This window comes from Schistosoma haematobium, chromosome ZW (genome assembly GCF_000699445.3).
Source record: "Schistosoma haematobium chromosome ZW, whole genome shotgun sequence".
NCBI classification, from domain to species: domain Eukaryota; kingdom Metazoa; phylum Platyhelminthes; class Trematoda; order Strigeidida; family Schistosomatidae; genus Schistosoma; species Schistosoma haematobium.
In genome coordinates this window covers 6,169,557-6,187,376 of record NC_067195.1, presented here as the reverse complement: position 1 = coordinate 6,187,376, position 17,820 = coordinate 6,169,557, and the positions used below count along the sequence as shown (strand labels likewise).

The window sequence follows — 17,820 nt, the reverse complement described above, 5'->3', positions numbered from 1 at the left end:
AGTCCAATAAAATTTCTTACTCAAGTTGTTAGTTAGGGGGTTAGCGCGTAGTACCCCGTGTGTCAGTATCAGAATTCGGATACCATCCATCATAACACACAACTAATATAAATGGATTATTCTAAATCATTTAAAAAGAATTTCACGTCAGCTGTTAAATAATCTTCACAGGTTTATTTATTCAATTTTCTCACTAATGATAATATCTAACTAACCAATTGTAAACAATTATATAATATGAAGGCATTATGCCATATCATCCTGTAAACTAAGCCAAAAGTAAAACTCTACACGGTGAATTGATGTTACTACTACTTGACGTCGTAACATCTCACCGAAAAGTAACACGAGAATACACATCTTCAGTATATTATTTTTGCAACAGTTTCAGATGTTCTTTTTCGTATTGATTGTTTGCACAAGCTAGGGGCTATCTGGACTCATTAGCCAAGTGGAAAAAGTAATGACTTTTGAAGAGGATGGTACTGGGCTCGTATCCGGGATTGAACGTCCACTCTAGGATGCAGGAACATCCAGCTGACGAGTCCCAAATAGGAAGAAACGCGTTCTAGATTGCACTTCTAGCCATTATCCATCTATGCTTATAGTTTCAGATATTTTTTAACTGCATTCTTTTAGTTATGCGATTCTATAAAAATGAACATTGAAATTTTCAAAAGGAACACATTCCTTTGACTGACTAATATCAAGAATCACATTGATCAATGTGATTTTTAGGTTTCTCCTTTGAAAATCAAATCCCAAAAACTATTTGTTTGATTAGCATTAAATTAATAATGTTGATAGTAATAGATTTACTCAATCCTAATGTCTGGTTACGAGAATAATTAATAGTACTGAATGTATTTAGTGATAAATAAACAACTGGATCTGTCTAAAACATCCTCGAATAACTACGGATAGATCAGAGAGTGATCACCGTAAGACACCATGAATAAACCTAAATATATTTTATTAGAAATATGAATGAAGCGAGTAACAATACGTAAATGATTAAATACGTCATAAAAAAGGCATCTTATAATAGAGAGGGTGAGACTATAATTTATGGACGACATTTGAGCAGAGCTAAAGTGACCCTGAGAGTGTTTACCTAATAACTAGGAACAAATAAGGGTTATAAACCAGCGTCAGGAATTAGAATTATGATTTACAGTTGATGGTTAGGATTAGAAATTAGATTTAGGGTTTTCGTCACGAATTGACATCAGCTATGATGCCAAAACTGTATTTATCCAAATGGATGAGTGAATTTCGCTCCAAAATCCGATACCTGTTATCTTATATCTGATTGGTTTGTCCATAAATTATAGTCTCGCCAAAAAATTTATTCCAACTGTGTACATCTTCCATTTATCTTCAATTTTATACATTCTCGACCTTTTCCATACTACATAAGATGTTTAATTTACGAATTCCAATGTATCCTTCACCTGTTTCTTTAATGAATAAACAACAAGAAAAATATTCCAACTCCCAGGGAGTTATGCACGTTTTAATGAAAAGTCATGACCAGTGTAGTCGACTACATCAAAGCTAAGATCATCACCATGAACAACATTTATTTTGTATTATACAAAGAATGAATTGGTTGGAAATTCAAATCATTAGATTCGAAATAAACAGTTCCAACGAATTGTGTACGTTGTGAGACCTGAAGATCTTTGGTTCAATCTCATGTGTAGTTCTAGTTTGGCTTTATACCCTACTAACTATGGTATAATACATTTTAAAATCAGTATATAACTGTCATATATCCGAGGGCTTATACAATTCTGAACGTATGCCAGTTCAATACATTAACCAAGTGTTTATTTGAACTACTTAATGAAGCAATATCTCTAGTTTAAAATAGGACAACTGCAACAGAAGACTAAACTTTGTATTTACGACTTTCAACTACACGCAAATCTTGCAAGACTCGTGTTGACTGTCTAATACAATGTTAACTGGTTTATTGTATATCCTTCTAAATCCCTAAAAGGTGATGTTCATAAAACTTCAATTTATAGATTACGTAACCAAATATAGAATTCTCAATCTCTACATACTTTGTAACTAGAATTGAACGATTCATTAATCCAGAATTGATTTTTTTTTCTTCTAATCACAGAAATACATTCCATCGAAACATATGAAGAGGAATCTAATGATGAAATAATCAAACCAGATGAAACGACTCCAGTTGTCGAACAATATGAAGGCAAGTTATAAAAACAAAAATGAGTCGTTACTTACATGTTAAAGAGTCTATTTAAAAGCGAACAAATTAAATGGATGGAATTTCAGTGAAACTAAAGAAAACGAGACAAGTAGTTCATGATAATCAAAAATGTCTTTGCAGTGTATATCTATCAACTATTCCAAACCGTTCATAGATATTTTTCATTAAAAACTGATATTCCATGTCAAATCACTGAAATTCATGAAGAATTTAACAACTGTTATATATGCAGAGCATACTTTCGATCACAGATTAGGTAATATCTAGTATATCTATGCTTCCTCAATGGTACTATGCTTTACACGACATTATAAAGTTTGATTTGGAAAATGTCCACTAATAAGATGTTTCTTGAGTAGATAAAAGAAAACCCTGATTCAAATTGAGTTTCCAAGGTGTCATTATATCGTAGAGTAAACAAACTACAGATTATTATATTTTCTTACAAACTATGAAAATGAATTATATTGATTCGTACTGTAGGAGTATCGTTAAATCTGTACAAGTGATGAATAACTTATGTTGATAAACTTTAATTTAAGTATTACAGATATCAACACATTATTAACAAATAATCAAACCCAATTGATAGGATTAGATTGAAATCAACTTATTTTACAAACTGTAAAATTTGGTCATCGGGTAATGGCTGATCTTGTATGTTATTTAAAATCTATTGATCGTGTTAATGTGATCATAAACTAGATGATACTGGAAAGACGGATGGTAGCTAGTAGTGGAATCCAATTTGACGAGCGCTTCGTCCTATTTGGGACTCGTCATATAGATATACCTGCATCCCAGAGTTGATGTTCACTGTGAGACTCGAGACAAATGCCACTCACCTCACTGAACTATTGAAGCGAACGGTACTGGGTTCGAGTCCCAGAGTGAACATCAACTCTGGGATGCAAGTGCATCTAGCTAAAAAGTCCCAAATAGGACGAGACGCGCGTCAAACTGGATTCCACTGCGATCCACCATCCATCTCTGCTTATAATACTTGTGAATTAATGCAATTAATGCACACATGCCAATAAGAGACTGATCAAGTTCAGTCCTAAACATCAATGGGAAGATTCGAACAAACAATACATAATGAATTAGATCATACTGTATTAGTGTACGTTAGACAATGTATGAAAATTGGAATATGCTAAAAATTAAACTGACTGGACTGTGTACTTTTTAAACATAACAAGCTTTTATTTAGATGCTGTAAATAAGTTGGCTCATTTCAGTAGTATCACATTCTTCTCATTATAACTTTCTGCTTCCGTTAGAAGATCCATTTAAACTTCACTAAATAAAGTATGTTATAGATTTTAGACTGTTTGAAGCTGATGAGAAGCAACAAAATAGAATAAATCCATTTCATTCTGTGAACTATATTATTTTCTAATTTATTAGATGTATTTTTGACTAATAGTTCAATCCATTCTACTGTGAATGAACTGTTTTTGAAAAGACTCGAAGCTCCTGTGTCTAAGACATATATATATATATATATATATATATATATATATATATATATATATATATATATAGTAAAGGGATGTAAAACATTCAATCTATGTTAAATGGAACTATTGAGTTGAACATTATGTATGTTAGGTTAAACACTTTTCTTAGAACACTTGAACATTATTAATCGCAGATGACAACTATCTCCCGTTCAATAAGGAAATATAATCACATTCAAAACATCATACTAAGATACAGGTACGTTAAATTAAGACAGGTCTTGGGTCCGATCCGTGGTGACATGGTCATGGATATACACTGCTGAGAAGTTCTATACTGGAACAAAACAGCTGTTCAGTGCTCTCAGGTTTTCAATGGATATTTAACTAAGATTATTCTAGAATATTAACTAGGAAGTAAAAAAAATCAGTTCATTAATTTTTCAACAAAATAACAATAATGAGACACCCATATAAAAGACTATGACAAAAGAGACTGATCTGTATAGCCTTATAAATTAACCATGAAGTTAATTCAGTTGAAATTATTTCATCTATATTATCCCTATTGTTTTCAAATATTAAGCCAACAAAATTGACAATAGAAACACTTCAGAAGATGTACATTATAACACAGATGAATTGAATATTTTACGTGATGGTAAGTTAACTCGAATTTCTAATAAATTTTATAACTAATTTATAGTCATTTTAAATATAATTCATAACAGTTGGGTTTAAGAACAGTTAGGAAAAGATATCAATTAGCGTTAAATTCCAACGTTTATTTTCTGATTTATTATATAGGATCCAAATCAATTTCAAACAGTTCGGAGAGCTTTCACCAAAACAGTTGATAACACCGGATGAACCATTTAATACTAGTAACTGGGCAGCTGTTTGAATCATAATTTAAGGCTTCCTAAAGATCTACAATGAGGACCCCAAGTGACGTAGCTCAGAAACATTAGGTTTAGCAATGAGCCAAAGTACTTTTGGATCACAGAACTGGAACTCGATGGTTCATATTTCAATATTAAGTTGTCAGGATTGGGTGCAATAGGTTTTGATGCTTTTTTCTCAAGGTGGTCGGTAGAAAACACTGGACATACATTTCGTTCTAGTTGGCACTCTTCACTAGTGGTAAGACTGAAACTTGATTGATAAATCCCACCACCTCTTAGGAATAGGCAAACATGACGCTGATCACCATTCAGTAATCAATCAACACATCTCAATCCTGTGGGTAATCGGTCAGGGCTGTTACAACACTTCAGATTACGAAACTGCGTGATGTAGTTTCAGATCCACCAGTTCCCTGAAGGCTAGATATACTAACCCGACGAATGCCAACCACCACAAAACCTAGGTTTAAGATTTCCAGTTGATTCCCTCCAACTGCCTACCATTATTGTTGAGTCAGTCAATAAGCGTAGGCACGCAATAATGTCAAGCCATATGCAGCAAACTGCTTCTCACTACATCTCTGTCTTCCATGGTTCTTCGGTTGATTTGAGTTTATGATACAACACCAACTTCGGATTTTATAAATCCCTCCTTACAATATCTTGTTTAGTAATCTAAAAGTTATCCCGGCTGTTAAAAATACCGACTAACACCAACTTTAGGACCGACAAAGGCCTTGTGCCGTTATGGACGCTAACAATGACGCAAACGTATTTTCGAGTTGATTTAAATCTGGAACTTGGGGTTGTTACATACTTCCTACCACCCCATCACACTTGTTTCTTCGGAAAAAAAATCCTACGCAAAGCTCGGAACCGTTTTCTCCAGCCGACTTACCATTCTGGGATGTGTTAAGGACAAACCTCCGCTTCGGGCCACATCAATGTGTGTACATAAATCTACTTGCTCATGTGGGACACGTTACGTAGGCCGCACAAAGCGATCACCGTCCAAATGCATCTTCGAACTGCATTAATAACGATTAGCTTTCCACCCACTTTTAGCCTCTGTTGATTTAACTCGTTGTGATGACCTGAGTTGTGGCAAAGTCAGGCTAAACACGTGTATTAGGTTATACCAAATAACAATTTAAAATTTTCTCAACAGAACACGAGCGACCAACCACATGTTCCAGTCGCTTGAGCATTTTACCGACGTAGCTTATAAATATAATCTTTTCAAACCAACTATCGTAAACCTTGTGTAAGCATGGTCAACTCCGATTAAAACGAAAATAGTAGGTGAATAATTAGTTTCCCCCACACCAATCAATCTGAATTGTTAGTCATTGCTAGGTAGGCTAAAATATCTATCCAGTTATTGAACTATATTTAAATAATTAGGCGGTCAACTAGTTAGAACAGATTCGTTGATATTTATTAAAAATGTGTAGTCGTCACATGCACAGGACGGACTTATTAAGTGAAATGTACTATCGATTCTTCTAACCCAATGGATATCTTTACAAGCTAACAATTACACGAACCACTTCTTATTACTTTCAAGAATATATTAAATAACTTGCAAAAACCCGGTACCAAAAACACGGCCATATTTTACTGAGCTATTTATTCTTATTTACCATTCAATAAAGTTTTGACAGTAACTAACAATAATGACAATCGATTCACCCTGTCATAATTAAATTCCTTCTCTTTCTAGCTCAACTTCTAGTATCTACCATAATCAAGAAATCAGAAATGAATTTAATGCTCTTTGAAAGTCAACGTAAGTTAATTGTAATAACAATTATATAATCGAGTGAAAACCAATAATTCCCTAGCTTTGTTGCAAACCATCTTCAATCGAGCACTGACTATAGCACCACTAGTGATTAGAAAATAGGTGCACAAACCTGTATTTATTAGACGCGTTCTAACCAATCACATACCTTTGAACTCCAAAATACGCACAACCTACGGAGCTGTGAAATCACTTTTTACTCGGTGTATGTATGACCAACGTAACTGACGAGATTTCTTGATATGGATAAAACTACCGTACAGTATTTGTTTTTTTTCTTTTAGAAATCTGATCCCCAAACAAGCACTTGTGATCTATTTGACATGCGCGGTTGTAATTTAATATTAATGCGTTTTCCCGAGTGACAACGATACAGCTACAATCTGGTTCTTGAGGTCTCGCTTGCTAACGTTGATTCGTGACAAAAATGTTAAGTCTATTAAGGATCATGGTGCAGAACGTCCTAACTTACAGATAACATGCACTAAGTTTAGGAAGTAATACAAGAACATATTTCTTTACCTAATTCATGAAACACTCATAACTCATAGAAATAAGACATGAGTCGCTTCTAAACGGCACATACCTTTTATTACTTAATAGATTGCTTGGTTAATTTGAAATCCATGGAAATACTGATGGTTACGATAATTTAAATGACAGTAAAAATAACAACTAATGACATTTGTTTTCGTGATGAAATCCGAGGTTTACATAAAGCTAATAAATTTAAGCACTTGAGCGTAAAAACATATCAAACTATTACTTTACAATGTTTACCACTTCATCGTCAACTTAGGAGAAATAAGATCTAATGAGAAGTGAACCTGAAAACTAATGCCAGAAATCAAAGAGCAGAAATACACACAAAAGAAACGACATTCAGTCTCAATAGGTGTGAAAGCTAGCGACACTATGACTGTTCAAACAAATAAAAAACACGCAGCAAGGACACAGATCCACTGAACAATTACTGTGAATATAGAATCATAAACAAATACAAGAAATCTAGCTCGAATAATTCAAGACTCCTGGAGAGTTGAGTGCATTTTAGATAATAAAAGTAGTATGTAGCTCACTTCACGCCATTATGTCGGATGAATATTATTATTTTTTGCTGATTAATTTCAGGTTAATTTACCGCGAATACAAGATGATTTCGCCAAACTTTCAGTATTATTTTTGCATACTTAAAAAAGCAACAGAACCAACACAAATGCAGTTCATATTTCTTTTATTCAATTATTTCTATTTAGTCTCTTTGATGTTATGAGAATACATATATGCAATAAAATATGCAGGAAGTTTAAAATAGAAAAAGTGGTTATTTTCTTGTAAATTTTATAACCTAGCATGTGAGTTACCATGAATCAATGTGAACTACGTGGACACCTTTTGGAGAAATTTATGAACGAAATCAACCTACGGGTACTTAAACAAAAGTTTAATGTTCAACAGCTCAATACAATAAGCTAAATAGTTCTCCTTACAATAACGAAGCACTACACTAGACAACTGATGCAATATTAACTCACTAAAATGATTTATAAGAACAGTCTTTAAGCACAACATAATGCCGCTAAAAACGAGTTAGTTAGCTTAAATTAAGTGCCTGAACGAATGTAGAGAATGAAATGTGTCAATTTAATGCAGTCTGTCCAAGAGAACAACGTGAAACAACAATGACTCATCACACTAACTAACATTCACTATTATTTCATTGTATTGTCCAGTCAGAAACAGGAAAACTTATCAAACAGATATAATGAGAAAATAAACAATTTTCATAGAATCAATATGTTTGCACAGAAACTGTTAGAACAATGATAAACAAGCTTGATTTCTATAAACATAAATCAGTGATGCTATAAAGCCATTTATGCCTTGAATTTGTACAGGGAGTTGTTTCGGTTTTATGGCTGCAAGTGAATAGTGACGGTTAATGAATCTAGACTCCAGGTGGTGGTGGAGGAGGGGTGGGTTAGGTACATGAGCTGCGTAACCTCCCGCATAACCTGCCCAGTAATCCGTAGGTGTGGGCAGGTAGTAGGGAGGAACCATTGCTGTACCTAAAAAGGAAAAGAAAATCTTTACAACAAACACCAACAGAATTCACACTAAACAAAGAGACCGAAAAGCCACATGAGGAAAGATCTCAACAATACCCTTACCAAAATACAACAGGTTTAGCAGCCCGGCGTGAAAACAGGACTAATCTTTACACATTATATCTGATTTTGAGAAACGTATCTATACTGTTACCGGAACGGTCGACATTATAACACCAATTCATGAAGCAGTTCCAAACCACTGAACGGCATTCGCAAGCGTTTCTTTTATGCAATACATAAGAATTGAGAGAAATAATCCTCATTAAGGTCTTACGTAGATTGGTGACTTGAAAGTTGATGAGTTTTGATCGATTTACGTCAAGAACAATAGTTAAGAATTTCGAAAAAGTTTATAAACTACTATCATGTTGCCAACTACGTCGAAATGCAAGTAATTAGTTGCGATGAGTCTGTACACTGTTGCAAATAGATTCAAATTATTTGAGACTACTTACCGGGAACAGGTACACCACCTGGTACTTGTGATGAGCTATCACCCCAAGAAGCTGATCCAGGGATGGAGGGATGCCAATGGTTTAATGAGGAACCACCATTTGTTGCAACTGGCACTTCGGAATAGGCTCCTGCAACTGCGGGGACTCCGGAAGTAGGATAGGCGGCAGTTGACGGATATCCAGGCATAGGTGGTACGACTACAGGAGTCGCCCATGGAGTAACAGGTGTCACCATAGGTGCATACTGAGAGGGAGGAGGGGGTGGTGGTGGCAAAGCAAATGCATACTGGTTGGGAGAAGAAACCGTGGTTGAAACCGTTGAAGTTGTTGTAGCAGTAGTACAATTTGTTCCAGCGTCTCCATCGTCGTCGTCATCAAAAGCTGCAACACCAGGAGGCGGGGGCTGACGAGTCGGGCGGGTAGGTTGTGGTTGTAAAGCATTAAAGCCTCTAAGACCTGATAATAAAACGGATGCAATAGGAGCACTGTGATATATTGGTAAATCACGAAAATTAAATAACAGTAGTCAAATAGTTCCTCAGTGAATTTTTAGGTAATATAGGTACACATCCAAGAACTGAAGAAAAAGTACTAGAAGTCGCACTATATTTTAAATTCCGAGTGAGATTTTCTATAGGAAATAACTGGAAGAGTGGCATATTTCTTAATACTTCATCTAGTGATAAAAGCTAGTGCTAAAGAATAAAAATAGCTATCAGTCAAATGAATGTGATCGCTCTAAAAACCATCTTTTATGGACAAAAATTGTTCAGTCGGTCTGTTAGCCTGACTTTCAATAGCATTAAGTCTCCAACAATCTGTCCAACCTCTTTCTTTTTAGTAGTTGAACTGCAATGGTCTAAAAAAATAATAACATTCATCCTTTACCTGTTGTGAATCGTTAACTGTTAATATATTCTGATCAGGGTACCGAAATTCACAGGATAGAAGCTAAATAATGCTTGACATGAACGCACGTTATTTCTACAATTCTTTATTACTCCAGTTAAAAGTCAGTAATGTTATGATGTACCGTTGAAGCATCTACAATTCTGATAAACAATTCCAGCATATAGATGTTGGACTTTATTTACTTTGCTGGCAGACTTTTCACTTGAGCTGTTAAGAAATGGTATATAGGAGAGGATAAGTGTTATTTCTTGATGGTCTTTAGTTACATCCTGGGTGTGATCTAAGCGCAGATAAGATTTCGATACAAAATCTGACGAACAGATGGATAAATAAACTAAGATTTAGAAATGAGAACAAATTAACTAAATAGGACAATGGGACGTTATTTCTAAAAACTAACTTTGATAGAACGATGTGCTTATTCGCCCAAAATACTTCGACAACTATCCACTTAGATTCTATATTTAGAGTTACATTTACTATTTATCCAATGTCAGTCTCAGCATAATAAATCACCAAATTTTCTGAAACCTGTCAACGAAGAATAAATGAATGGTAACTGCTAGGAATTATTGATGGACCATCATTACATATATTCTCGTTGGATAATTATTAAGTAATTAGATATATATATATTCCTTTTGTCACTAGCTTTCATTTGACCTATTGGTTACTGTTATATGACTTACCATTTTTAAATTATTCCCAATTTATTAATTACAGTATCCCATACATCCATTTTGGGCTCGGTCTTGTATAACTGTTATTTTTAATTTTATAGTGATGTGGTTCCATCTGCTTGTATATAAACCACGTATGTCTGGAATAAACGATTCACACAGCGGAGGCTAATGTTCATATGCTGAACTGAACGGGTTAGGTTAGGCGATGAGCTACTACACAGAGAACCAATAAGGCTCAAGGTTGACTCAAGGCTGTTTGTGCTGTTTTGACATATCACTAGTTTAGCAGAGGCGGGGTCAGAGAAGTCGAGCTTCTGATTGGTGATTTTGTCACGTGACAGTTGCCGGACCACAGGGAATAGCAAAACCTTAAGTGTTTATATAAATGTATAAATCCAACACAATTTTTCGGAGTTACTCGCCTGACTATTATTGAAAAAAAGCCATTAGAATGAAGTTTTTAATTATCGTAGTTACTAGTGACTAATACTAACATTTGTTTACCCCAAAAGATTATGGTTCAGGTTGTTAAGATGCCTTATAACAGCATTTAGGAATGAAGTGAATCCCAATCAAATATGCTCCTTGGTTAAAGACTTTTTGCTAACTAGGACTTTAATGTTGTATTAAAGCTGACAGTTGGGAATATTCAGCTTCCTATTTTAATCGATCTCTACTTTTGGATATAATCACTTATATCTTGAACTCGTGAATTAATTTCGAACTTCGATTTCTATTCAGATCTTTTCCCAATTTAATTAATTGCATTTCATATCAAAACATTAGGTCGAACCCGTACTCGCCTGGCTCTACAAACCCATAAACAACTATTTTTATATACCATTTAGAACTAAAACCATACCGGGAGGCAAACCTTGTGAACCACCTACACCGAGCTCCGCCATTAATGCAGTGTATTCGCTATCCATTTTGGCTCTTTCACCGGGGTTGGCATTAAGCTGATCAAGATATGCCTGACCACCCAACAGTGCTTTGCAGTCGGTTGACAGATGTCCAGCACCTAGAATGGAAAATAAACGTCAGCTAATTAACAAAACAAAGATTTTATAAGAAAAATGAGCACTGATAGCTATTGGCAGACAGCCTGATGTTGGTAGGTAGCATCCTAGATCCACACAGAAAGTGGAGTAGTGATTCTGTGTTGTCTTTATGATGTGCTTAAGACTTAATAAGCCAATAGGGAACTGTGCTATAAATAGGTGATGACTGATGATTACCCTACACCGTCCGAAATCTATTAAGATAACAGGATTGATAGGTGATTCGAAAATATTCTCATAAAGTTTGATAAAACTTATTAAGAAACATGTAAACGAACGTTTTGAAAAGAAATGAACTGCTATAACAAGCTTTTACTTGTGATCCACAGATGATATTTGAATAAACTTAAGGACATAAAGTAGATGGACGTTTGAGCTTATGCATAAACACTATTACCTTAGCAATACGGTCAAACGTCTTATTAAAGCGACAGAGTTACAAATTTAGAAACTGTAGTGAAAACAATGGCGCAATTTGTGTTAATCACGTAGATAACTTTCCACAAACCTTACAAAACTGCATTTTCCTTATACTAAATCATTAAAACATAACCAAGATTATCGACGAAATGTTCTGTATGTTAGACGATAACTAGAAACGACACACTAAGAAACTATTACAAATTCATCCACGTAATAGTTTAGCTGATGTAACTTAGGTAGATGATAGAGTTAGACATTGAATGCAGCTCAAGCGAACTTACCTCCACATATACCACATTGGATTTTGTTGGTAGCAATTGACTGGGCTTCGGCCATTGCACGTAGTTTCATCAAACCTTCGTGCTCACGCAATGTCCCATTAAGTAAAGCAAGCTCGCGCAACTGGGCTCTTCGAAGATCGTTTTGGCTCTCTGGTATCTCAATTCCTTGTCTTATTATCTCATTAATTTTTTTAACTGCTTTGTCTACACATTCGGCTGAAGGTGCTGAGATGAAAGCGTGTAGAGGCTCGTCTTCACCAGGTAAAGGAAGTCCGTCTCTCCTTCCAACCTTGCCTTCTTTAACAGAGCCCTTTCCGCGAATTATTACTTTTGCGCCCGTCTGAAGTTAAGAAAAGTGAGGAAACACTAAAGATAACTTTAGAGTGCTATAAAAGATGAAACTTCTAGGATTATAAGCGATACATAAAAATGAAATCCAGAGGGAATAAAATTAAATACGACAATGACGCCAAAAGAAATCAAATTAATTCCTTAACACATTCCTGATACTTTGCTTGTACATTATAGAAAAACTGCAAGGATTTATAGCTTCTAACTTCGTATTACACCTGGACACGAAGACATTTAAGCTTTTTTATGTTATTGAGTATTTATTACTACACTTATTTCTTAATTTTCCAGTCATAAATATGACTTACCCGGTCAGCTCTGTTGTTTGAAAATCCTTTAATAGAAATTCGAGGACATGAATTTGCTCATTACATTACTGTATAGCACAAGTGCTATATCCCAGTCTTGTGGTCAGTCATCTACAACGTAGGACCAGGCACATATATACATCGCTTCGCGTTGCCATACCTCATTAGCACCAAATTCACAAAAATTATTTCAATAGTTATAATATATTACAAAAAGACTGCATATAAGAATATGATACAGAGAGAATTTGTTCGTAGAAATAAAGGTTTACTTACTTATTTAAACACAAACATTGGTACAAGGAGGCACCAAATAGATATGTGCCACATAAACCATTTGATTTGTATGAGGGCTGGGATACTGCCCGTGTGCCGAAGTAGGTGGCTTTCTTAGGGGACAACACTCAGAGCCTTTGACCTAAAGGTCTGATCCACAACGAAGTGGAGCAACGTAAGGAGATGGTAGCCGGTGATCAACGATTAGTTCATACGCTATTTATTTCCTTAGGATCCTGGAGACCATGTGCACCATTCGTTAGGAATCAGGGTTTCCCGACTCCGTGTCTGCCAACCTGATTAAAGCGCCGGATATTCGCTTTTCATTCTCTCGATATCGTAAAAAACACCCCCGGTATAAAGTGACGTTAATCAAACAGTTTAAGGAAAGACAAAGAGTGTATGCACCCACGTCATCGTGATTAATACTGAGCCATGTCACCCAACCAAGTAGCTTGCATCTACCAAAATGACTCAGACTAGAAGTTAGTGACTTGATGAACTAGTGCCATTTTTTGCTTTGGCCGCCCTCATTTTCACCTATCCGTCTCCAACGCTAATCATCGTGCACCGTGGAAATCGATGGTTGGGCATGCGTAATACGTGGCCCAACCATCCCAGTCGATGACTCACAACCTCATCAAATGTCGTACTGTAAGCAGATTTGAATAGCACCGAACAAAACAACTGCACATTTTTAGGCCCAACAGCATGCTCAACTTTTAAACAAACAACACTGGACAACTTTACTCGAATAATTGAAAGATTTGATAACGTGGATGGGGATGAGACAGATGAATATTGATCATCCCTAATTTTTCACAATACAGAACAATAAACATCTTGAATGCAAGACATCTTGATAAGTTAGTTACATTATTTAAGATCATTATTAAACTGACCCCGAACAAACTGGTGTAACACTACGCCTCAAGAGCTCAAACAAAATCCATTGCTTTGTAACACTTCGATCTAATCAACATTTTACCTCATTTAACAGAATTGTGAAAATTCGAAGTAGGAAATTCTGCACAATAGCTTTTTAAACCTTAGTCGATACTACTCTACAACTACACTGACTTTACATCCAGAAGTTCGTAATTCTCATGTGGTAAGGAGACCGCTATTTGTTTCTCCATGAGGTCCAACGAATTAACCGTGTAATATGATTATCTCTAAATCATTTGGTGTAGGCGCTATTAACATAAAAAACTTGATGATACGCTAAAGTTTTTACATAAGCAGTGAAGAATTAACGACACCAACTGAGGAAAAGCGATTAGGAAAACTCAACTGCCAGCCCGCAGGCTGTCACCAGATGGGGACGAATTATGACAAATTACGCAACTTACTCCACTTGTTTAAACGCTATCCGAAAGATTTTACATGTGGAGTAGGAAATGGACCAACTAAATTGAGCCTTGTGAGCATAATTTGGGTTTATGGAAAACAGCCATGAAGAATCATCAGGATGGGAAATGAATAGTTAGGTACAGCACTGGAACTTTCGGACCAGAAAATAACGAAAAAACACAAAGCTGGCACTAACAAGTATTTTTACGCTTACAAAATGACTTACAGGAAACAAAACTTAACAACGCAAACTACTTACATCTTTTTCCAGTGCCTTAAGCGTATTCCCACGCGGTCCAATCAAGAGCCCAACGAAGTTGATATCCGGGTGGTTATCTTGGGGGATAAATACTTTGTCCGTTATTCTATTCTGTGGAGCTCTACAAAGTTATGATTATCAAAGAACTAGTACTTGTAGTCAGAGGGTGGTTTATATTCAGGATTAATTTCCATAAGTTGTTGTACAAGTGCGTGACGATCATCTTCCAGCTTTTTGCGGGTCCTATATTCCCTTGTGTTCAAGCGCTTACCGTCGCTGCTATATATAGGTTCCGGTGAAGGGGATCTGAAATAGAAAATATTTGTTAGCATACGGAATCCTGTTGGGGTCAATTACAAAAATATTAGCTTCGTGAACCCTTACCCATTAGCTACTTTCTGATCCACAGTAAATAAGACCAGCTACATAATACATTAATTCTAAATAAGTGTTAGTTTAACGTGAAGTCTATACCAACTAGTCCAGACTATTCTACACAGAAAACTTTCAAACAACTTTACAGCACAATAACCAGTTCAACAAATAAGTGAGATCTACACAACTGTAAAATATACAAATTAAAAATAGCTAACCTGTCTTCCGGATTTTTAGGGATACCCAAATCTCCACTTTTCAAGCGTCTAGACATATCTTCGATTTGAAGCTGAACTATACAAACGAGATAAGCCAAAAAGTTTCACATACTGATGTACACTCTTTCCTGTTGCGGTGTAAGATTTGGGGGCAGCTGAGTAGGCATACCAGGTATAAAAATCCGATCTGTTTCAACTGCAGACCATCTGCTCTTACGTTTTCGAGGAGCTGAATCTGAAACACATTAAGCCAGAAAAAATTACCTAATCCTACCTGGAGACTTTTCTGGCGATCTACTGCGTCTACGTGACCGCGAACTCGACCCATCAGTTATCGCAAGCATACGTTTACTCATGCTCTACAAAAATGGCTACCGTCAACCTTGATTCAGTCGCTATACTCGACATCTGCCTTGATATTTCAAACAACTAAAGAAACTTATTTTTCGAACGAATGAAAACCAAAGTAAATACACGAATAAAAAGCCGTAAGAATAACTTATGTTTTTGGATATTTTGATAAAGCTTTAGTAAAACACGTATGTATTATGCAATACCTTGTCTAGAGCTTTTATAAACCGATTGATTTAGTTTCGCTCGATTATTGTTGTTTCAGTATGGTTCCAGGCATTCGGCATTGTCCAACAGGTGGTTTTCTAGCTACTTGGGTGCACTAATTCTAGTCAGTTTGGTAGTTATTTATGAATTTGTACATCTTGTAGTTTCGTGGTGTGTGCTACTGATATTGATAGATATGAGTGAAATATCTGGTAGCAGAAAGTTAAGAGGATAGAAGAAAAGAGAACGATTGCTGTGGAAATGAAGGAACAGTGAAGTCTGAGATGATTGATTGATATTTTGCAAATGAAGTATTTACTGTATGGATCTCAGATTTTACTAGGATGTTCTGTAATTTTGTGTTCAAACACACTTGATCGCCCCCACTTGAAATATCCAGCTAGCAGTATTTGGTCGAATCCCAGATATGGTATTGTAAGATCCATTTTGAATGCCTTGTGTGTTTGTGAAAATCCCTCCATGTATATACTTGCACTTTGTTCCTATTGATCTTCTTAGTTGTACATTGTTAACTTTTGGACTACATTTGAATTGTTAATCTTTGTATTTTATTATAGTTTTTGTTTTTACCACACCTTCACTAATTCCCCATGTTTCTTCCCGAACTGCACTTATGTTTTACTTTATACTAAGTCTGAGCGGCAGCCATTTTGGTTTATCCCTGCTTTTGATTGCTTGACCTGTGTTGACTGGAATTGTGCATTTTGATTGTGAATTGAAGCACTTCCAGAATTGAAAACACTCTGTGTTATAGAGCGACCAATTATTACCTTTTGAACGAATCTGTACGTGATCTATCCAGACAGGATAGAATAACATTTATTTGTGGTGATTGGTAATTTTCTTGCATTCTTTATCAACTTTCTCATTTATTGTAGTTTAGATTTGATCAATTAAACAATTATTGGTTGGATAGCTGTGTGGTTATATTTGTTTAGGTAATAATGTATACTTAAATTTATGATAAATTATAGAACCGCTATCTTACCCAATTACCTTGTTTTGGTTTCAAACGGGCGAGGGCGCGTATCCAACTTATCCAGGCAGCTGTCCAGCAGTCCAAACGTGGTTTGGATCCTACAGTTCTAAACAAATATTAATTGGTCAAAGGCGTTTGGCAATCGTTTCGTGGATTTTGGTTATCCTTCTTGAAAATATTTGGTCGTTTCCTACATTTCTAAACAAATATTACTTGGCCGAAATCCTTTGGCAATCGTTCACGGATTTTCTGGAAATAATTGGTCGTGTCGCTTATAATGCCAGTTAATCGTCGTCGGAGATCAGGCTCAAAGTTCGTCGATGTTAACGAAGAATCCCCTATCGTCAAGCAAGTACCTTTTGATGTCCTTAAGGGTCATGGTTCAGACTTAAATAGGGTTAATTATCATGGCAGTGATTCTAGCCTTAATTCGATGTCAGATGATGTAAAAAATCTTAGTTTAAAGGAGGAGCAAAGGCCTGAATTACTAGGAAAGAGCATGTCGCCTATAGTTCATGTTGTTGGCCCAGAGCTACCAAAGGTTGAACTGAGTTATTTCGATGGAGAGCCAAGAGGTTATTGGAAATTTATAAGGCAATTTGAGACGTATGTAGCATCGAGAGTCACGGATGATAGCCAGCGCTTGCTCTATTTGATACACTACTGTAAGGGCAAGGCTAAAGCAGCTATTGAAGGTTGCGTCATGATGGAGGCATCCTCTGGCTATAAAAGAGCAAGGGAGATTTTAAAACGTTCTTTCGGACAGTCTCACGTAATTG

The 17,820-nt window shown here is 35.8% G+C and overlaps 2 protein-coding genes across 3 annotated transcripts in view; one reads left to right on the top strand and one right to left on the bottom strand.

Annotated features, from left to right (window-relative positions):
• Positions 1 to 7,690, top strand: part of MS3_00010285 (uncharacterized protein) — a gene marked incomplete at both ends in the record, with an annotated part of 65,699 nt that extends 58,009 nt beyond the window's left edge. Inside the window, 4 exons of the mRNA XM_051218645.1 lie at positions 2,135 to 2,224; positions 4,295 to 4,369; positions 6,337 to 6,402; positions 7,674 to 7,690. Coding sequence (XP_051070240.1) covers positions 2,135 to 2,224; positions 4,295 to 4,369; positions 6,337 to 6,402; positions 7,674 to 7,690 — 248 coding nt within the window. The remainder of the gene's footprint in view (positions 1 to 2,134; positions 2,225 to 4,294; positions 4,370 to 6,336; positions 6,403 to 7,673) is intronic.
• On the bottom strand, positions 7,643 to 15,839 carry SF1_1 (Splicing factor 1; the record flags this gene model as incomplete). Of its 2 annotated transcripts, XM_051210266.1 has the most annotated exons (10): positions 7,643 to 8,486; positions 8,984 to 11,599; positions 12,344 to 12,683; positions 14,891 to 15,011; positions 15,044 to 15,230; positions 15,275 to 15,330; positions 15,365 to 15,444; positions 15,484 to 15,559; positions 15,596 to 15,718; positions 15,758 to 15,839. In XM_051210266.1, 5 exons carry the CDS (start codon positions 15,276 to 15,278, stop codon positions 11,412 to 11,414), a joined length of 840 nt encoding a protein of 279 aa, XP_051070239.1. In that variant the 3' UTR covers positions 7,643 to 8,486; positions 8,984 to 11,411. The 2 variants fall into 2 exon arrangements, with proteins under 2 accessions (XP_051070239.1, XP_035588348.2); XM_035732213.2 differs by lacking the exons at positions 15,275 to 15,330; positions 15,365 to 15,444 and having other exon boundaries at positions 8,984 to 9,439; positions 11,441 to 11,599; positions 15,044 to 15,196.
• Positions 15,840 to 17,820: the final 1,981 nt, after the last annotated feature.